We start from the raw sequence: 18443 nt of genomic DNA, 5'->3' as shown, positions 1-18443 counted from the left end.
GCCGTAACGATGACCTCGCCACTAATGCGAAGGCGCGCCAACGTTTGTTGCGGTTACCTCGTGAAAAGGGGACACTTTTTCCCCCCCCCAAATTGGGAGGTGACGTGAGCGCGAGACGCGAGAGGCGCCATTAGCGCGGAGTCGCACGCACACGCCGGATTCCAGGCCCCTCGCTAGCGTGTACTTAACGGGAAATTCCGAGGCAACGCGGCGCTGACAATTGCTGTCGGACGCTCGCCAGGCAAGTTGGCACAAGTTTGTGGAAAGTCCTTCAAACGTCGCATCCGTGACCTGCGGCCTCAAATATCAAACATCAAAAGGGAAAAAACAACAACGCAACTTTTGATTACTCTGCGAACACAACCCTGAATCAATCTGTCAATCAATCAATCCCAAGATAAAAAAAATGGTCTGAAGTTGAGTCTCAGTAAACTTCAGCTTGGGAATTGCATTGAGCAGTTTGAAGCTGAATTGGTCCAATTTGACCACGAGAATACGACATCGTAAATGTCACACGCTGTCCCGATACTTTTGAAGACGTTTTCATCTCATTTTTTTTTCTTTTCTTTTTTTTCTTTCTTTTTTTTTTCTTTTTTCTAAGAGCTCAGTATTGTTCATTCGGAAAAAAATCATCATTGCTCTTTTATTTATTTATTTATTTATTTATTTATTTAAGACGTTTTCATCTCATTTGTGGGGGAAACCTGAAGCGCCGCGTGGACCTTGGGGTCCCGACCGACATTTTGAGGATTTGATTTGACATGTCGACGCGGTCGCTGCTGCACAAACGCGCAGCTGACGAGGATCAAGAGCTTTGGCGGCGGCGTGGCAGGAATCCCATCGCGAACCCAAAGCCACAAGCGGCCATTCACACGCGCACGCGCGCGCGCGCACAAGACGTCATCCGTCAGAGTTCACTTTGGGGCGAATAAAAAGAGTTCAAAGTTGACCCCCCCCCCCCCTTTTTTTTCTCTCAGTATACTCGGAAAAAATATGCACTTGCTTTTTTAAGACCGCGTGTCTTGGGGGAAATTTCCTCAAAGAAATCTGACTTTTGTTTCTCATAATATTGCAACTTTTTTTGTTTTTAATGGAAAAAAGAATACTTGTAAAATGTTGAGGTATGAAAATCACCAAATGTTGTCACGTTTAAACCTTTAGGAAGTGTAAGGCGTTCTGAAATGAAAGAAATCATTCAAATAAATCAGAAAAAGCCGAACGCTTTCAAGGTTCGAGGTTGGCGGCGCCGACACGCGTCGCGTCACCGCTCGAAATATTCAAAAGGACTCAATTGCTGCGCTGCAACTTGTTTTCTGAGAAAATGACTTCATTGTTATCAAATTACTTTTCCTGGAAAAATGCACACAAAAAAATTGTTGAAAATCGAAGCTTGATTTCTAAAGCGCTCTAAAACAACCTTGCTGCTTACGACGCCATTTAACTATAAAAACCTGGAACCTCCCAAAAGAAAGATTCGAGTCTCTTCTTTTCGATCTGTTTCTGTTTTGCAGCAATTAGCAATACAATATAGCATCGAATATGCGGCCGTTTTCAACTCTTCAGGTCAGCGGCTGCGTCAAGGCCTTCTGTATGCTCGAGCATAAAAAGCAAAACAAAAAACGTATAAATATGTTTTTGGGACCATGGCAATATTTAAAATAGAACGTTTTTATACGTTGTTGGGAGCAAATGAGTTAAAAACAAACAAAAAAGGTAAATGGTTATATTGACCAAAATTGGTTTACAGTCGTGCAAAACACAATTGCAGTCTTTCCATCGTTAGCTGATCGAAGGGTTAGCTAATTAGGAACAGCCATAATCCGTCCGCCGGCCAATCACGACGCAACGTCAAACATGTAAGAATGTAAACGTGTTAGAAAATCAACATGTAAGAAAAAGGCCGTTGATCGCTAACGTCTTCGTGTTTGTGCTCGCCAGGCGCCAAGCGGCCGTCGTCGGCGTCGTCGCTGGGCGGGATTGTGGCTCGGATGATGTCGTCGGGCGAGCGAGGAGCCTCGTCGTCGTCGTGCACGTCGGTCAACACCGTCTGCTCCGACTGCGAGCGTCCCGCCTCCCTGTCGCTGTCTTCGTCCACCTCGTCCGCGTCCCTCCAGGACGCCTCGCACTCGTCCTCCTCGTCCTCGTCCTCCTCGCTCCCTTACGGCGCCGTCCCCGTCTACAACGCCGCCGCCTCCTCCTCGGCCGCGGCCGACGGCGACGGTTCCGACATCAGCCTGGACCTCACCCCCTTGGTGACGGCAAGGAGCGGGAGCGTCGCCGCGCCCGCGCCCGCGCTGGCGCACCCGGCGAGCCCGGCGGCGGGCGCCGCGCTCGCGCCCGCGCCCAGGCAACTGTCGCGGCTGGAGCGAGTTGTCATGGAGATCGTGGAGACGGAGCAAGCCTACGTCAGGGACCTGAAGAGCATCGTGGAGGTGAGACAAACGTCGTCCTTGTCTTCCGTCATTCATTGTAAAAATGGCGTGCAGATTACGCGTCAGGAAATCTCGCTCTTTTCTTGATGTTATGGTTTGATGCGATCACAGCTGTCAAAATTCATCCATCAATTGACAAGAAATCAATGATCGCATTCATCGAAACAAAAAACTCGGCGATCGGCTGCAGGTTTCGTCATCGTCAAGTAGAACGTTGATGGCCAAATGTGTCGTCATCACAAATATAACAATTTGCTGTTCGAGAATAAAAATCCACAAAGAACAAAAATAACTTTTAGCAGTCGGTCATAGTTAGCTGCTGTTTGTTAAAAAAAAAAAAAAAGTATGCTTGAAAAAGAACAATTCAGCCAGCATAAGAATGTTAATAAAAGCAAGTAAGAGACAAAAAGAATATTTTGCTCTTTTTTTTCTTTCCTATCAGAAACAATTTCTGAGATTTTCAAACGTAAAGAAGTCTTCATTCAATCTGAGCAGAAATTCGCGTGTCGCGTGTCGCCGTCCTCGTCCATTGGACGTTTTACGTTTTGGAAGCCGGCCGGCATCCACGTGGCGAGAGGCGACAGTGCATTGTGGGTAAAATGGCCGGCTGGCGTTCTCGTGCTGCCGTTTGCGACGCCAAGCCGGAGTTTTGTCAGGTGCGTTGACGTCTCGCATCGTCGCCGGCGGCCAAACGTGGCCAAAGCCGTAACGCCGCCCAACGCGCTTCCGTCCTCTGCCAGAACATTTATCATTGGGGCGGCCAGTGGGATTTTTATAATAAGTAAATAAATTCAATCTAATTTAATAAATGAAAATAAAATGATAAAAATAATAATAATAATAACATTAATAAGATTAATCAATCATCATCATAAATAAATAAATAAAACATAATAAAATAATAATATAAAAACAATGATCATATCATTTACATCAATAATAATAATCAATAATAATAGTGCGGCACGGTGGATGACGGCTTAGCACGTCCGCCTCGCAGTGCAGAGGACGTGCGATCGAGTTCGGGCTTCGGCCTTCCCGGCTGGAGTTTGCGTGTTCCCGCCGCGCTTGCGTGGCTTTTCCGCGGGCGCTCCGCTTTCCTGCCGGCAGCTTCATCGAACGCTCCAAGTTGTCCGTCGATGTGATCGTGAGTGCGGCCGGTTGTTGGTCTCGGCGTGTCCTGCGATTGGCTGGCAACCCGTTGAGGGTGTGCCCCGCCTCCTGCCCGAAGCCAGCTGGGATAGGCTCCAGCGACCCCTGTGACCCTTGTGAAGCGGTTAAGAAAATGGATGGATGGATACTATTAATAATAATCATCATAATCATGAAGAGAAATCACGGCAAGGGGTCGCCGTGGCCACCCCCGAGCACCTTGTAGCTCCGCCCCTGCGCACGCACACGCGCGACCAATCTTTGTTTTGAAAGTGATCACATGACGTCGCGGCGTTCCTGCCGCATTCTTCAGCAAAGTGTTATCGAGTCGATCTTCTCTGGAAATGTCTTCGTCTTTTTGCCACCGAAGACGAAGAATACGCCAGAAAATGGCTGCACGGGAAAAAAGTTGCAAATGCTCATTTCTACCTTTTGTCTCTCTTTTGAATTCGGGATTGGGTTATATTAATAATAATTAATTGCATTTGTAACGCACTTTACATTTCAAGAGACGTGTTTGAGTTCGGAGTTTTTTTAAACTTGCTTGACTGACGATCTGCGGTTGCAAAAATTCCACTCATTTTACAATCACGATGACTTTTTACGATTGTGACGTTTAATATTGAGGTCAGGCACGAACATTTCAAAGAGTTGACCGATCGATGACGCGTGTTATTGATTGTATTGATTCCTTGTGCCAAAACAAACCCATCAACATTGTGGGCGCGTTGCCATGACGACCAAACTGGAGCCGGACAGGAAGCGTCTCATAAAACAAAACAAAACTTCGGTACATTCCAACGCACGCACGCACACGTGACCTGCTTTAATAATGCTCAAAAGTCTTCTGATAAGAAAGCACAAATTCCTCAAGACCTGATTTTGTGTGTGTGTGCGTGCACGTGCGCGCGCACGCGCCTCCTCTATTTGTGGTTTGCTTGAAATCTGGATTTGATTGAGACTACATGATGTCACGTTCACTGGGAATCTCAACCCACTGCCGTAATGTGTGTGTGTGTGTGTGTGTGCGTGTGTGTGTGTGTGTGTGTGTGTGTGTGTGTGTGTGTGTGTGTGTGTGTGTGTGTGTGTGGTGTTCACACATAAAGTGGACACGACGGTGTAAAGCGTTTCTCTACTTTCCTCTGAAACGTGTGCAATGAGAAGTGTTCGTATTTGGCGAGTCTTGCGCGCACACGAAATGGACGCAACACGAGACGAGTTCTGCTGCTGAGCGGCGGCCAAGTGGGACAGCGAGCTGGAAGGAAAAGAAGAAGTGGTTGGGGAGGGGGGAGGGGGGATGGGAAAGATGATGGCGGGCCAGAGTATTTGGAGGCGGAGCTCGGAAAGCCGGAGGATTGTGAGAAAGCCGGCAGAGATCGACGCGAGGTCCGGAAGCAGATTTGAGGACGAAGACAAACAAACGCGAGTCCGAGTCGCGTTGGGAGTCGCTTCCCATCACCGACCGAAATATACGACTGGACTGCGAGCCGTTGAAGCCGCGGGGCGGCCATCTTGCTCCTCCCATCTCGCCAGCAGACGACTGTATAAACTATACGCTATACGGACACATTAGACACATGCAGCTTGTAGGCAGTTAGCATAAGGCGGGGGGGGGGGGGTGAAAGGGGGGGGGGAGTTGGGGGGGTTGCGGCAAGAGAAAATAAACAAGTGGATGTTATGTGCAGCTTTGAAGACCGCCTTTTTCTTTTATCATCCAGTTGTTCCGATCCACTTTCTTCACGTCGGGTCAGCAATCGGCTGCCGTCGTGATCGGTCATCAATCCCCGATCACGTGACCGCATTGAGCGAATCAAAGTGTTTGTTCGCAGAAAGGTTCGCGAGGCTTCATGATGACACGTTTGTCCAAAGTTGACTCCGAAAAGAGATTTTTGAAAACGTGAATCGACGCATATTCGGACCACGTACACGTTTTGTGTTGATTATTGATTATTTTTTCGAAAAAAAGTTTCGAGGCCGCGGACGAACATTTCACTTGCAAGTACGATTGAAATGGAAAGAAATTGAAAGATGGTTTTTTTTAAGATGAAAGAAAAAGATGCTACAAGACCTTCCACTTGTAGCGGCCATGTTCGTACTTCAGATTTTATTATTCAGTTATTGATTTTCACTGTGTTAAAATAAACCTGAAGTTAAAGCCAATTTGAGCTTTTCAAGTTCTGAAACTATATTTCCTTTCTTTTTCTTTATCTTACTTATTTGTGTGCTGTATTTGTTTCAAAAGGCAGCAACTTGATAACATTTATTTTCAGTTATTTTTATTAAAAATTTTTTTGTGTCTATAAGAATAACTGCAAAACCGCGTTTTTTCCCTCCAACTTTAATTGTACACCAAACATTGGCAACATCTTCTCTCTTGGGCAATTGCTGACGCTTGCCAGCGGGAGGTCAGCGGGAGGTCAGCGGGAGGTCAGCGGGAGGTCAGCGGGAGGTCAACGGGAGGTCAGCGGGAGGTCAGCGGGAGGTCAGCGGGATTGCGGCGTAAACATTCGGCGCGTTGAAGAGAAAGGACGTCACTCGCTGTTGCCGAATCTCGATCGACCTCCGTTAGCGGTTGAACAGTGTGCCTAATAAAGTGACCGCTAAAAGATTGGGACCATTTCACCCACGGGCAAACGCGCCCGTCATCCATTTTGTCTTGTTTTGTGCAGGACTACCTGGGCTGCATCATCGACTGCGACGCGCTTCCCGTCAACCCGGAGCAGGTCAGCACTCTCTTCTGCAACATCGAGGACATTTACGAGTTCAACAGGTACGCGCCCACGCCGCGTGCGAAGCGCGTGTTGATGTTCAGCTCATTTGCATATGCGTGCCACGGCGTGATTAGCATATTGAGGATATTGGCCTAAATGAGGCGCTGAGCCGCGATTGGTCGTCACCTGAGCCCTGAGCGACTGCGATGTCGTTTTCAGTGGACAGCACAAGTGGCAAAATGGCCGCGCCCACAACGGCGCCATTCGTATTCCACAGACGCAATATTCATCAGAATGCCGCGTTGAGGCAAAATTCTCGTCTTGACTTCCCCTTCATAATATGCACATTTTCACATTCTTATTGTCTTTATTGGCGCCAACGTATGTCGTTTGCTCACATCATAAAAGATGGCAATCGTTATTGCAGAGCGCCTTCGTTATGCAAATCGTGTCTCGCGTGAAAAGCAAGCAAAAATTCAAGAGTTTATTTTGTAAACTGTCAAAACAATCACGTAGTCCAAAAAAACGCGTTGACGTTGACAAATGTGTGACCACGCGGACGCCGGTTTCACCACCAGCGGTTTTTATTTTTATTTTCTCAATCAAGGAATTGCCCAAAATATCGGCAAAATTAGAGGCAGGAAAAAAATAAGAAAAACCGTTCATGAATATGCAAATCAAAAACCGTTCATGAATATGCAAATCAGCAGGGTGTAAAACTGTCACTCAGCGATGTGCAAAATATGTAAACATTGACAGTCAGTTTTGTAATGAGTGCATTTGACTCTAAAAAGAGTCGATTTGGTCCACTCTAAAAAGAGTCAAATTTACACTGGAGAGAGTCAAATGTTCAGAGTATATTTTGCGTATTAAGTATTTTGACTGGACCAGAGACATTTTCTTTTTTCACTTAGAAATTCTAATGCCATTTTAGAAGAGTACATTTCATTAGTCTATTAAAAGCACACACACATTACATAAGGGTTGAGGAACAAACTGATGACCTTCAGCTTGGGAGGCGGACCCTCTATCACCTGAGCTAAGCCACGCCCACTGTTTGCTACGAAACATTCGCTCGTACGCAAAATACTTTTTGTCCGACTCAAATGTACTCCACATTTGTGGAATCGTAAGTCGACTGTCGTCGCTGTGGGAATGTGCTGACGTGGAAATCCCTTTGGTTTGGCGTGAGCGACGTCATGTGACGTGTCACGTGACGCGACGTGACGCGACGTGACGTGCCGACGCGCAGGAGAACCTCGCGGGAAACTGCGCATGCGCGCGTCGTCGTGTTTTGTGGCTCCAATTAGGGTCCAGTTGACATGTTGCCGGTTCCGCCTGAGCTGCCGTCGTTCAGAGACGACGGACCAACGGACGTGCAGAACTTCTCCCGTCCAAAAATGTGTCGAAACGAGAAGAAGAAGGTCACGCCGAGGTTTTTTTCTTCTGCTGTTGGTTGAGATGGCGGAAAAAAAGATCTTTGGCTCTGACGGAAGATCAAATGGAAACATGACAAGGAGAAACGCCACAGCAATGCGGGAACGCCGCCAGGCGGCGGCGGGAACGCGGCGGGGCTTTCTTTGCGTTCTGCTCCTGTTGGGGCTGAAAGTTTCAAAGTCGCCGTCGTCAAAAAAATAAGTGAGACCGATATTCTCTTTTTCAGGGCCGATACCAATTATTAGTAGGCAGTAAAATTTTCGTTTGCAGTAAAATCAAAAGTATTACCATGAAAATAAAAAAAAATTAAGCACATTTGTTCAAACAACTTTTTCACTTTTTCAACATAATACAGCAAATAGACAGCTTTGTTTTAAAAATCTAACAAAAAGTAAATCCTTTTCTATAGTAAGTAGTTTTCCAAAATTTGAACTTCAAATGTTCTACTTTTTTGCTCTAATTTGAATGAAGTAAATACATAAACATTTCCATGAAATGAACCCTGTTTAAAATTGCTGTAAATCTCCGCGCTTGCGAACGTAGCACAAGTTGGCTTCCCGTCAGTGTTTGGCAAACGTTTCAAACGATGTTCACAAACATTTGTCGCAACACGCGCCATCGAACATCCCTCATAAATATGTTGAAAATGTGCAAAGTAGTTCATTCTACTATTTTTGTCATTTTAATTGCCAGTGTTAATCATTCAGTTACACGCGCACGCACGCATGCGCGCGCAAGCACACACACATTATTAAACAGTCCCATAAAACACTTTGAGACAAAAGCAGAAACGTGTGAGGCCAAACACACACACAGCAAGTTTTCATTCCTTCCAGACTTCCTGCCTTCGAGTTCTCGTGGGAAGTTTTGTATGAGCGCGCGAACCAGAATGTGTGTGCGTGCGCGCGCGCGCGCGTGTAAGCCGAGGAATGCGAGCCCAGTCATCACATCGGGCGGCGAGCGCGGACTTCCTTTCGATTCTGTCCATTGTTATTATTCGGACGTTCCATAACACTTTTTTTCCGCCATGTTGCTTGTTTTGCTCGCACGACTGCATTTTACTTTGACTTTTTACTTGTTCATTTTTAGTATTCTTTTTTTTATTCTTATTTATTCAATCTAATTAATTAAATGATCATTATTATATTATATAGTTACTACTCTATATTATTCATATATAATATTATATATATATATATATATAACGGTATATATAAGTGGTTCATTAATTAAGTATAGATAACATTAGTTAAATCAAATTCTAATTAATATTATATATAATATTCATATATTATATAACATTGCTATATTTTTATTATTATTGTTTAAAAAAATTTTTTTTTAATTTTTAATACTACAAATGTTATAATTTTACGACACTTGAGACGACGACGACTAACTTCTAACTTCTTCCCTTTCAACGACACTTGGACTATTGATAGCAACGCCCCCCCCCCCCCCAAAAAAAAATCCAAATCCAAACAGACGCCATGCGTCTGTTGCAATGTCCCATTTTTGTCTCCTTTAAATGAATGTGAATTTTGGCTTCTCGTCATTTCAAGTTTCCTGACGTCACCTTTGTTGTCTTTTGCGTGTTGTTGTTTTTGTCATGTTTCGTCTCCAGCATATTTTTGCGTTGTGTTTGTTTGTTTTCTTGTTTTGTGTTGCTGCAGGTTCAGCAAAGCTCCTCCATGCATAAACACGCACACACATATACTTAGGCAAGTGACGGCGGCCATTTTCGTTTCTCCAAGGCTGCAATTTGTCTCCTTTTAGTCGCGAAATGATAAACTCGCATCCCATCATTTTCGGCGTGAAGAAGAACACACACGCAGTCAACTTTTGTGTGTCCTTCAGCGCGCGTTGTCGTTGTTGACATACTGGGACTTTTTTTTTAATCCGTCTGCTCGGAGTTCAAACGGAGGTCACCAGAAGGTTGGCAAAGGTCACGTCGTCGTGTTGTTGGTTTTTTTCTTGTGTTGCATTTTTTCCCCTCATCTTGTGTCGTTTCATGAGAATAATAATAATAATAATAATGCATTATATTTATAGGCAACATTTCGAGACCCTCAAGGACGTCATATCATTTTAAAAACAATTTAATTAAAAGCACTGTAAAAAAAAAAAGAAAAAAAAGAAAAAGTTTGTTATGTTAGCAGGTTGCTAATGTCTTCATGTTCTGTCAAGGCCCTTTCACACTGCACTTAACAATGCGTCGTGCGGCGTCAACAAAACCAGCAACGTTCCTCTTTGGAAAAAACGCGTGCACATCTGGACGTCAAGAAAAGCAAAAGCAAAAGCAAAAGCAAAAGCAAAAGCAAGTTGCGACTGAGACGGCCTAAAGTGTCTTGTGGCAGTTGCGCGTCCCCGCCGCCCCCCCGCAAGCCCCTCCCAAATGTCTTGTGGCCACAATCCAGGCCTGGCGCCAGATGAGGGAGCGCGAGGGGCAAAAGGAGGACGCGGGGGCGGGGTCAGTCTTTGCGGGAGTTGCGGTGAGGAAACGCGTTGTCGGCGTGTGACCGCGTCCGAGCCAAACGTGCGCTTGTTCTGCCGGCGCTCACAATCAATGATGTCATGGCCAGTGGGCGGGGCCCGGGCGGGGCCTGCCGCCCCTCACACGTTCCCGTGGCAACATCTGGAAGTCACTCGCTTGCTTCAGGAACATTTGAAATTCAGCCCACTTTCACTTGCTGACATGAAACTTGGGCTGATCGTGACAAAATCCACACAAGAAAGACGCCATTTTGGTTTGAAGCGGCCATTTTAGGCTCAAATGGCTCAATTGCTTCCAATCAGGTTTTGAAAAAAAATCAGTCCCCTTCATTTCACTCACAGCCCTTTTGACTGAAGTAACCACCTTCGCTCCCAGCTGTTTTAATAGATTTTGACTGATTTTGATTTCTTATACTCTGCTGCCACCTGCTGGCCGTTTTTTTTATTACTGCCATTGCTTCAACCTTTCTCTTCAGTTGACATTTGGCCTCCAAAACTGCTTTGATTTCACATGATGGCAATTTGTTGACATTTCTTCATAACATAAATAACAAGAAGTGATACCTGAAAGTACACAAGAAGTTTCAAGCCGCCATTTTGAAGGTGAATGGACTCGGCTCGTCTCCACTGGATTGAGAAAATTCTGCCCCCCAATTTGAAATTCTGTATTTTTTATTTTTTGGGGGGGGGGGGGTGCTCTGAAAATGCTGCCAGATGTTTTTGCGGTTCATTCATTCATGTATTCATTTGTTCACAAGATGTCTTCCCACCATTTCTCTGCAGTGAACTGCTGGAAGATTTAGAAAGAAGTCAGCACGCCGCCGCCATCGCCGACTGCTTTGTGGAACGGGTGAGCGGCCGTCGGGAGTGTGTGTGTGTGTGTGTGGTCTTGTTTTTCTCACATCGTGGGGCCAACGTTTCGGGATTCCGCAGAGTCGCGGGGCCCGCCCGTCCATGTGGGGCCATTTTGCTGGGCCCCACAAGTTCGGACCTCTTTTTGAGGGCCAAGACTTGGTTTTAGAGTTTAGCTTTTGAATTGGGTTGTGGTTGAGGTCAAGGTCAGGAACGGGGGTAGCCAATCATTTTTCATGCTTGGGGTGAGGGGGCGGGGCTAGGAAATGCAGCATGTCAATGAGATGATACAAAGACAAGTATGTGTGTGTGTGTGTGTGGCGCGTGTGCAGGTGTGTGTGTGTGTGTGTGGGGGGGGTGTGGGTGTGTGTGTGTGTGGCGCGTGTGGCGCGTGTGTGGCGCGCGTGTGCATGTGTGCGTGTGTGCGTGTGCGTGTGCGTGTGCGTGTGCGTGTGTGTGTGTGTGTGTGTGTGTGTGTGTGTGTGTGTGTGTGTGTGTGTGTGTGTGTGTGTGTGTGTGTGTGTGTGTGTGCATGTGTGCATGACAGGAAGCAGGTCCCAAGCAGCAGGTCATTGACCCTCACGCACACACTTGACGTTTGTTGAACTTGTGCTGCTGAGGATCAGACCACCACCCTGTGAAACGCGCGTGTGCGTGCGTGCGTGCGTGCGTGCGTGCGTGCGCACAGTCGTAATATTGTCCTCCAGCAGGCTAACACGTGCGCTGAAAAATGTTTAGCAAGTGTTAACAAAAGTTGCGTTGCGAAAGAAAAATGATTTTCTGCCGAATGACGCGTGCGACGTTTGTGCTTCTTTGTGTGTCCAACAGAGCGAAGCGTTTGACATCTACACGCTCTACTGCATGAACTACCCCAAGTGAGTACATCGCACGGCGGGCGAGCGTGTGTGCGTGCGCGTGTGCGTGTGTGTGCGTGCGTGCGCGCGCGTTACTTCCCTCGCGTACTCCGGTCGGTGCATCAGCATGACATCGCGTCAATCACAGTGAAGGAAGAAGGCAGCTGAAAAGACGTTATTATTTGAAGAGAGCGCCGCCTTGTGGTGGCGAGTGGCGGCGCAACGATCACAAAAGTCACGCTTCACATCGGATCACGGATTTGAGTCACCGATCGGATCGTTTTGGGGATCGGATCATCTTCATTTTGTTTTGTAAAACACATTTTGCCATGAAAAAAAAATACAAATCTAAATGTCTAATATAACCGTTTAGGATTTAGGAACAACACAACTTTGAAGTGCAAAATCAGGCAGAAACATTCTGATTTTGTGTAAAAGGATAAAAAGTATTCATGGTTTAAAGTTGTGTTTCTGAAATCTAAACACACGTTTTGAGTTGAATGCTTTTTTGTTTTATAAAATAGACAAAATTCTATTTATCTTTTGTTTTATAATGAAAAGACCTTTAAGACTCATTCTTTTCCTTTAAACATGGAACGCGAATTACAAAGTAGTTAGTTGGTCCACAATATTGAAAATAATTTGAAACAACATAACTCGGGATGGACAAGTTCAAATATCGATTTTTTAATTTTTTAATTAAGCAATTTGGATGTGCTTTTTTTGTTTCTCTTTCTTCTTATCGGATCAAAACTGGATTTCTACAGATTCACAAATAAGTCGGACTTGTGTGCAAAATCGCTCACACTTACAGTTGACGTGTTGACATTTGTCTTTCTTTTGGACTTTTGGGACGACAAAATGAGCCCCCCCCCCCCCTCCCCCCCCCCACACAACCCCCGCGGGGGTCGTTTGGCTCTCACCTCCGTCTGTTTCCTGTCAATTTGTCCGACGGAATGCAGCGGACAAAAAAAAAAAGCTCCTTCGTCTGCTTTAATCTCTTTCAAGTAAAAATGTTTTTCATGTATTTTACAAACGTTCGCACAACGGAAACGTACGGAAAAACACATTTCCGAACGGTCGCAAACGTCAACACGCGCACACGCACGCTCGTTGCCGTCACCTCCGTCAAGCCTCTGCTTTTCGCCTCAGTTGAAAAAAAACGGAAAGTAGGTCAAAGTCTTGCAGTGATCCAAAGGAAAAAGAAAAAAGAAAAAAAGAAAAAAGGAAAAAGAAAAAAGGAAAAAGAAAAAAGGAAAAAAGAAAAAAGGAAAAAGAAAAAAGAAAAAAAGAAAAAAGGAAAAAGATGTGGGCCGCATTTGTGAGCTGCTGGACTTCCTGTTGAAACGGAGCTGAGCAGAACCCAAAAGGTTTTTGTTGCTGTCACACTTGCTGACTTTGTTTGCAGCCACGAATGCAAACATTTGCTTCGGCTTTTGCTTCGGCTTTTGCTTCGGCTTTTGCTTCGGCTTTTGTCCGTCATCCAAAACAAACAAACTCCAAAACCGCAACCACGTTCAACTCTTTTGGTGGTTCTTGTCAAATTAAAAGAAATATTCTTGTGTGTTTTCCAGCAAACGTTATGATGGACGTCAACGTAGCGGCCGCCTGATGGTTTTTTAGTGCGCTTTCTACTCGAGCTGTCAAAATGAATCAATTCATCGGCAAGCAATCGAGGATCAAAGTCATCGTTTCAAGGCGTGATTGAAAACGGTCCGAATCTTCTGCTTCCACGAACTGTTCAGCGTTCGACGATTTCTGTTGCTCTTCGTGACAGAAGACCGATTATCTTCTGTTGAAGCAAAATAAGACGAACGTCTGCTTTTACTTTGAAAAACAACGACCCAACTGGTAGCCTAAGACAATATCAAGCCCCCCCCCCTTTTTTTTTTGTATTATCACTATACGAATACAAAGTACGCACAAATAATGCGACGACTGTGAAGCGTCTTTGAGAGTCCAAAAAAGTGCTCTATAAATGGAATGCATTATTATTATTTTATTATTATTATTGATTGAATAATCGATAAAATGTTCGATAGCGACAGCGCTACTCGCTACGCAAACCGACATCAATCCAAGACGTTCGCTTCGATGCTATCGCTAACGCTCGTCACGTCGCGGAGCGTTAGCGGGACATAAACGAGAGATCTTCATCTGGTGCGATCAATAATGTTTTTAAAAAAGACGCGATGGTTTATCGTCCAGCGGAAATGATGGTCTGGTTTGTGTTTTTTCTTGATCTCCCCAATAAATAATTTGTTCATCTGACGATGACGGAACCTTTTGAAAGGATTTTCGTCCGTCAATCTGTTTGGCCGTCCTGCAACCATTTGGACTTTTTCCACTTTTGACTTTTTCTTCAGTCTACGGAGGTTCTCGCTTGGGAGGGAACGTTCCGGACCGCAGGAAGTTTGAAGGCTCCGGCTGAGTCCGCCCCCCCGGGAAGACCAGACTTGTGTTAGTTTTCCCTCACGCGAGGAGAAAAGTGAACGGAGACGCCGACGAGCGAGCGGTCCAAGAATGGACGCCGCTGACAAACGTGAAAAAGGCTGAAAATCATTTCTGTCGCCGCGTGAAGGTCAAACGTGGGCTGAGGAGGCGGTTGGGGTGGTGGGGGGCGTGTTCTCTTCGGGGGAGGCGTGTGCTTATTGCCCTCGAAGCGTGAAAGTTGCGCGGACGTCACATCTTGAAGACGTTTTAAAAAAAAGAAGAAGAAATCGGTTTGTGGACAAACTTGCAATCTTCTTACTTTTCAAATATTGATCCCGAAAACGTACCGAAATTCACACAAAACAATTACGTCTCAATATTCTGGTTCCGAGCATCGATGCTCGATGCACGTGTCGGATCATACGCGTCGGGTTCGAATGGGGCAAAAATATTATGCTCGTGAAAATGTCTCGTGTGCTTTCCAGCCAAACATGATTTGATGATTTGTGCGTGTGCAGTTCGGTGTCGGTTCTGAGGGAGTGCATGAAGAACCCGAGCCTGGTCCGCTTCTTCCACGAGAGGCAGACCACCCTCAACCACTCCTTACCTCTGGAGGCGTACCTCCTCAAACCTGTGCAGCGCATACTCAAGTATCACCTCCTCCTTCAGGTAACAACCTTTTGATACGGTGAGGTCGGCCATTTTATATTTATATATAAACACAATGACGTGATGGCGAAAATGGCGGTTGCTGCGCGGCGAGCCGCCGACGCGGTCTGACGTTTGTTTGCCGTCTTCCCAGGAACTGTTCAAGCATTTAGACAAGAGCGACCCGGGCTACGAGGTGGTGGAGGACGCCATCATCACCATGACGGCGGTGGCCTGGTACATCAACGACATGAAGAGGAAGCAGGAGCACGCCGTCCGGCTGCAGGTACCGAACGCCGTCCGGCTGCAGGTACCGAACGCCGTTGGCGGCTGCTCAAGGAGAAAAAGACAAAAGGGAAAAATGGCAAAGCTCAAAGGATTGCAAATCGCGTGTACAGCGAACGCCCACAAATTTGCATATTTGCAGATTTTCTTACAATATTTATTGGATGGATTTTTTGGGAATGTTTATCAGCGATTGTTGAAGAATTTTTGAGGTTGAAGAAAAAATTTTTTGGGGGGTGCAAATTTGTGGTCCGGCCCGGTTCCGAACCCGCCACCAATAGCGCCATCAGGAGTTTTTCATTTCATCCATTTGTACATTTTTCAATTCATTTGTATTTTTTAATTTGCTCAAAAGACTTTTTGGTGGCATATTCGCACCTGCTGAAGCACTTTTTTGTTTTCAAGCAGTGAGGGTTGGGCTGACCACCCTTTTTTTCCCCCCCCAGAGAAACCCGTTATTGGTGATCTGGCCGCAACTATTTGCAGAATATTGAGGGTTAAAAAAAAACAACAACAACTTTGAATTGAATTTGCGTGTGGGAACCAAGCCACATTTTTGTGGAAAGCATTTATTGCTGGTATATGAAATGCGATTGACGAACATTTTAGGGCTGCCGGCAACTCGCCATTATTTCAGTAATCCATTCATGTCAATCATTTTCCGATGAATCAAGGAATCGGCGATTTCTTTCCCCAAAAACATTATTTCAAATCAACAGTGCACAAACGTGAATTGTGATTTGTGAGGAAAATCAATAAAACAATCTCCATCGTTGTTTTCCAAAGTAAAAGCGATCCGTTTTATTTTGGTGCAAAACAAAGATCCGCTTTCACTCGTGGAGGAAAACAGAAATGAGAGAACGTTTACGGTTGAGGCGCCGAAATTGCCAAAATGAAAGAAGTCATCGAAACGTGTCACGACGAGAGCGGCGGCGGCGCGTGGCGTTGAATGCCGTCACCGCTGAGGGAAGGTGAAAATGGCGGCCGTGGCTGTGGGGACGGCCGCTCCGTAACCGGAAGGTCGGCTGTTCGATCTCCCCGAGTCACGTGTCGTCGCGTCCTCGGGCAAGGCACTCCGGCGCTACTTTGGTGGTGGTGGGAGGGGCCGTAGGCGCACACTGGCAGCCACGCTTGCTTCCGTCAGTCTGCCTTCCCTGGAGCAGCTGTGGCTCCTGAAGTAGCGCGCCGCCACCGCCACCGCCGCCGCCGCCGCCGCCGTCGTGTCAATGTGTGAGCGCATCAATAATGTATGCGTTCCATTGGGAAGCGTCTCGAAAAGCGCTTTATAAATCCCATGCATTATGATGATTATTATTAAAATGACGGTAGAAAAAGTGTCACGTCAAGGTAGCACCGCCCAAATATCGTCTGTCAGACGGCGCGCCAATTTGGATCTCCCCAGGAAATCGAGTCGCTGCTGGTGAACTGGAGCGGTCCCGACCTGAGCGGCTTTGGCGAGCTGGTTCTGGAAGCTTCCTTCAAGGTGCAGCGCGTGAAGAAGGAGCGCGCCTTCTTCCTGTTCGACACGATGCTGCTCATCGCCAAGAAGCGCGCCGAGAGCTTCGTGTACAGCACGCACATTTTCGTAAGTGCCGGCGATCGGCGACCGGCGACCGGCAAGCGGCGGCGCTCGCCTTCTCAATCGGCTTCTCCCGCGCCGCAGTGCTCGAACCTCCTGCTGGTGGACGCCCTGAAGGACCCGCTGTGTTTCCGAGTGTCCGACCAGACGATTCCCAAACAGCAGCACGTCGTCCAGGTGACTTTCTTTGCGCCTGACCGGCAAAACAAAATGGCCACTTGCGGATGAATGCTTTTGGGTGTGCACATGCGGCGGAAAGAGTTTGTGCTGGAGGTCCAAAATTGTCGGACTCTCTTTGAGGCGCTGCAGTCGAAAAGACAAACGCGCGTCGTGCGCGTCGTGCGCGTCGCGCGCGCTCGCCTGACTGTCGTCTTTGTGTTTGATTGGACGAATGCAGAGCAAGAACATGGAGGAGAAGAGGTTGTGGGTTCACTACCTCAAGAAACTCATCGTGGAAAATCATCCGGCGTCTCTTCCGCACAAGGTGAATAATGAATGATACATAAAAAAATAAAAAAATGTCGTCACGATGGCGGCGGCGACGTTTGAAAACAGAGACAAGAATAGTTTTGTGGCGGCCTCTGCTGCTCCCTGCTGGTCGTCATCGTCATCGTCATCATTGCATGTTTTTAGGAATCCAGCACTGAGGTGGCAAAAGTGCTCACGATCTGCGTTGAGCGTCAAGTAAATAGAAAAACAGACAATTGAGTTAAAAAAACGATTCAACTACTGAGGAAGTAACAAAATACACAATCCGAATGCAAACTGCCAGTGCCGGCGAAAATGTTTTCAAATGTGTCATGTAAAAGCAACATGAGCTGTTAAACTGTTAAAAAAAATACAACAACAACTTCCCTGCATGCGATCTTCAGGTTCGAAGGAACATCTTTGAATGGCAAAACCTTTTTTTCCTCCGATAATCAATCAGGATCTCACTTTGGCCTCCCAAGATTTTACAATTGATTCTTCAACTTGAATCGTATTCCGAAGAAGTTCTTCCCCAATTCCCGTTTAGGGACGACTTGCTTGTTGATTTTGTGATTTCAAAACAGCAATTAAGCGTATTTGGATGAAACAAAAACGATCATCCGTCTGATCATGCAAAGAGAAAGTTTACTGTTGCGAGGCCGAAATCAAATGTTGATCATTTAAAGGCCAATAAAACGTATTGGATTATTTTTACTGATTGATTTGATACTTTTTTTTTTTTTTGGACGTCTCAACTCTTTGCGTCTTTTTTACATTGCATCTTCATCCGCAGAGGTTGAAAAAAGTAAGAATTAGAAAGGACGGATCAGGTCCGGAATACGAAGAGTTCAGGTAAAAAAGGAATTTGCAGGTGAAGAAGAAATACTTTGAAAGTCGACTCGACTGCGCTGCTAAAATATTTGTCATCGTTTCCCGCTCTTGTATTTGTCCACATTTTGTGATTGACGCGTTCCAATTGTTGTGGTTTGCAGGCCAGGCAGGTCCTCGGAGACGACTTCTGCCAGTGTGAGTGAACACGCACACAAAATGCACAAACCGTGTCACTTATTGAAAGAACAACATTTTGCCTCGCCAAAAG

The 18443-nt window shown here is 46.1% G+C and overlaps 1 protein-coding gene across 4 annotated transcripts in view; it reads left to right on the top strand.

The window, feature by feature from the left end:
• Positions 1-18443, top strand: part of plekhg2 (pleckstrin homology domain containing, family G (with RhoGef domain) member 2) — a 28565-nt gene that overhangs the window by 8341 nt on the left and 1781 nt on the right. For all 4 annotated transcript variants that reach the window (XM_086080939.1, XM_086080941.1, XM_086080940.1 and 1 more), the window contains 10 exons: positions 1939-2432; positions 6254-6354; positions 11009-11075; positions 11906-11952; positions 14883-15033; positions 15167-15298; positions 16700-16882; positions 16961-17053; positions 17274-17360; positions 18337-18370. In XM_086080939.1, coding sequence (XP_085937065.1) covers positions 1939-2432; positions 6254-6354; positions 11009-11075; positions 11906-11952; positions 14883-15033; positions 15167-15298; positions 16700-16882; positions 16961-17053; positions 17274-17360; positions 18337-18370 — 1389 coding nt within the window. The remainder of the gene's footprint in view (positions 1-1938; positions 2433-6253; positions 6355-11008; positions 11076-11905; positions 11953-14882; positions 15034-15166; positions 15299-16699; positions 16883-16960; positions 17054-17273; positions 17361-18336; positions 18371-18443) is intronic.

The sequence above is a fragment of the Leptonotus elevatus genome, chromosome 7 (assembly GCF_054856555.1).
Source record: "Leptonotus elevatus isolate MCC_2025b chromosome 7, RoL_Lele_1.0, whole genome shotgun sequence".
Classification (NCBI taxonomy): Eukaryota; Metazoa; Chordata; class Actinopteri; order Syngnathiformes; family Syngnathidae; genus Leptonotus; species Leptonotus elevatus.
Note: the sequence above shows the minus strand (reverse complement) of the source record. Positions and strands in the feature narration are given on the sequence as shown.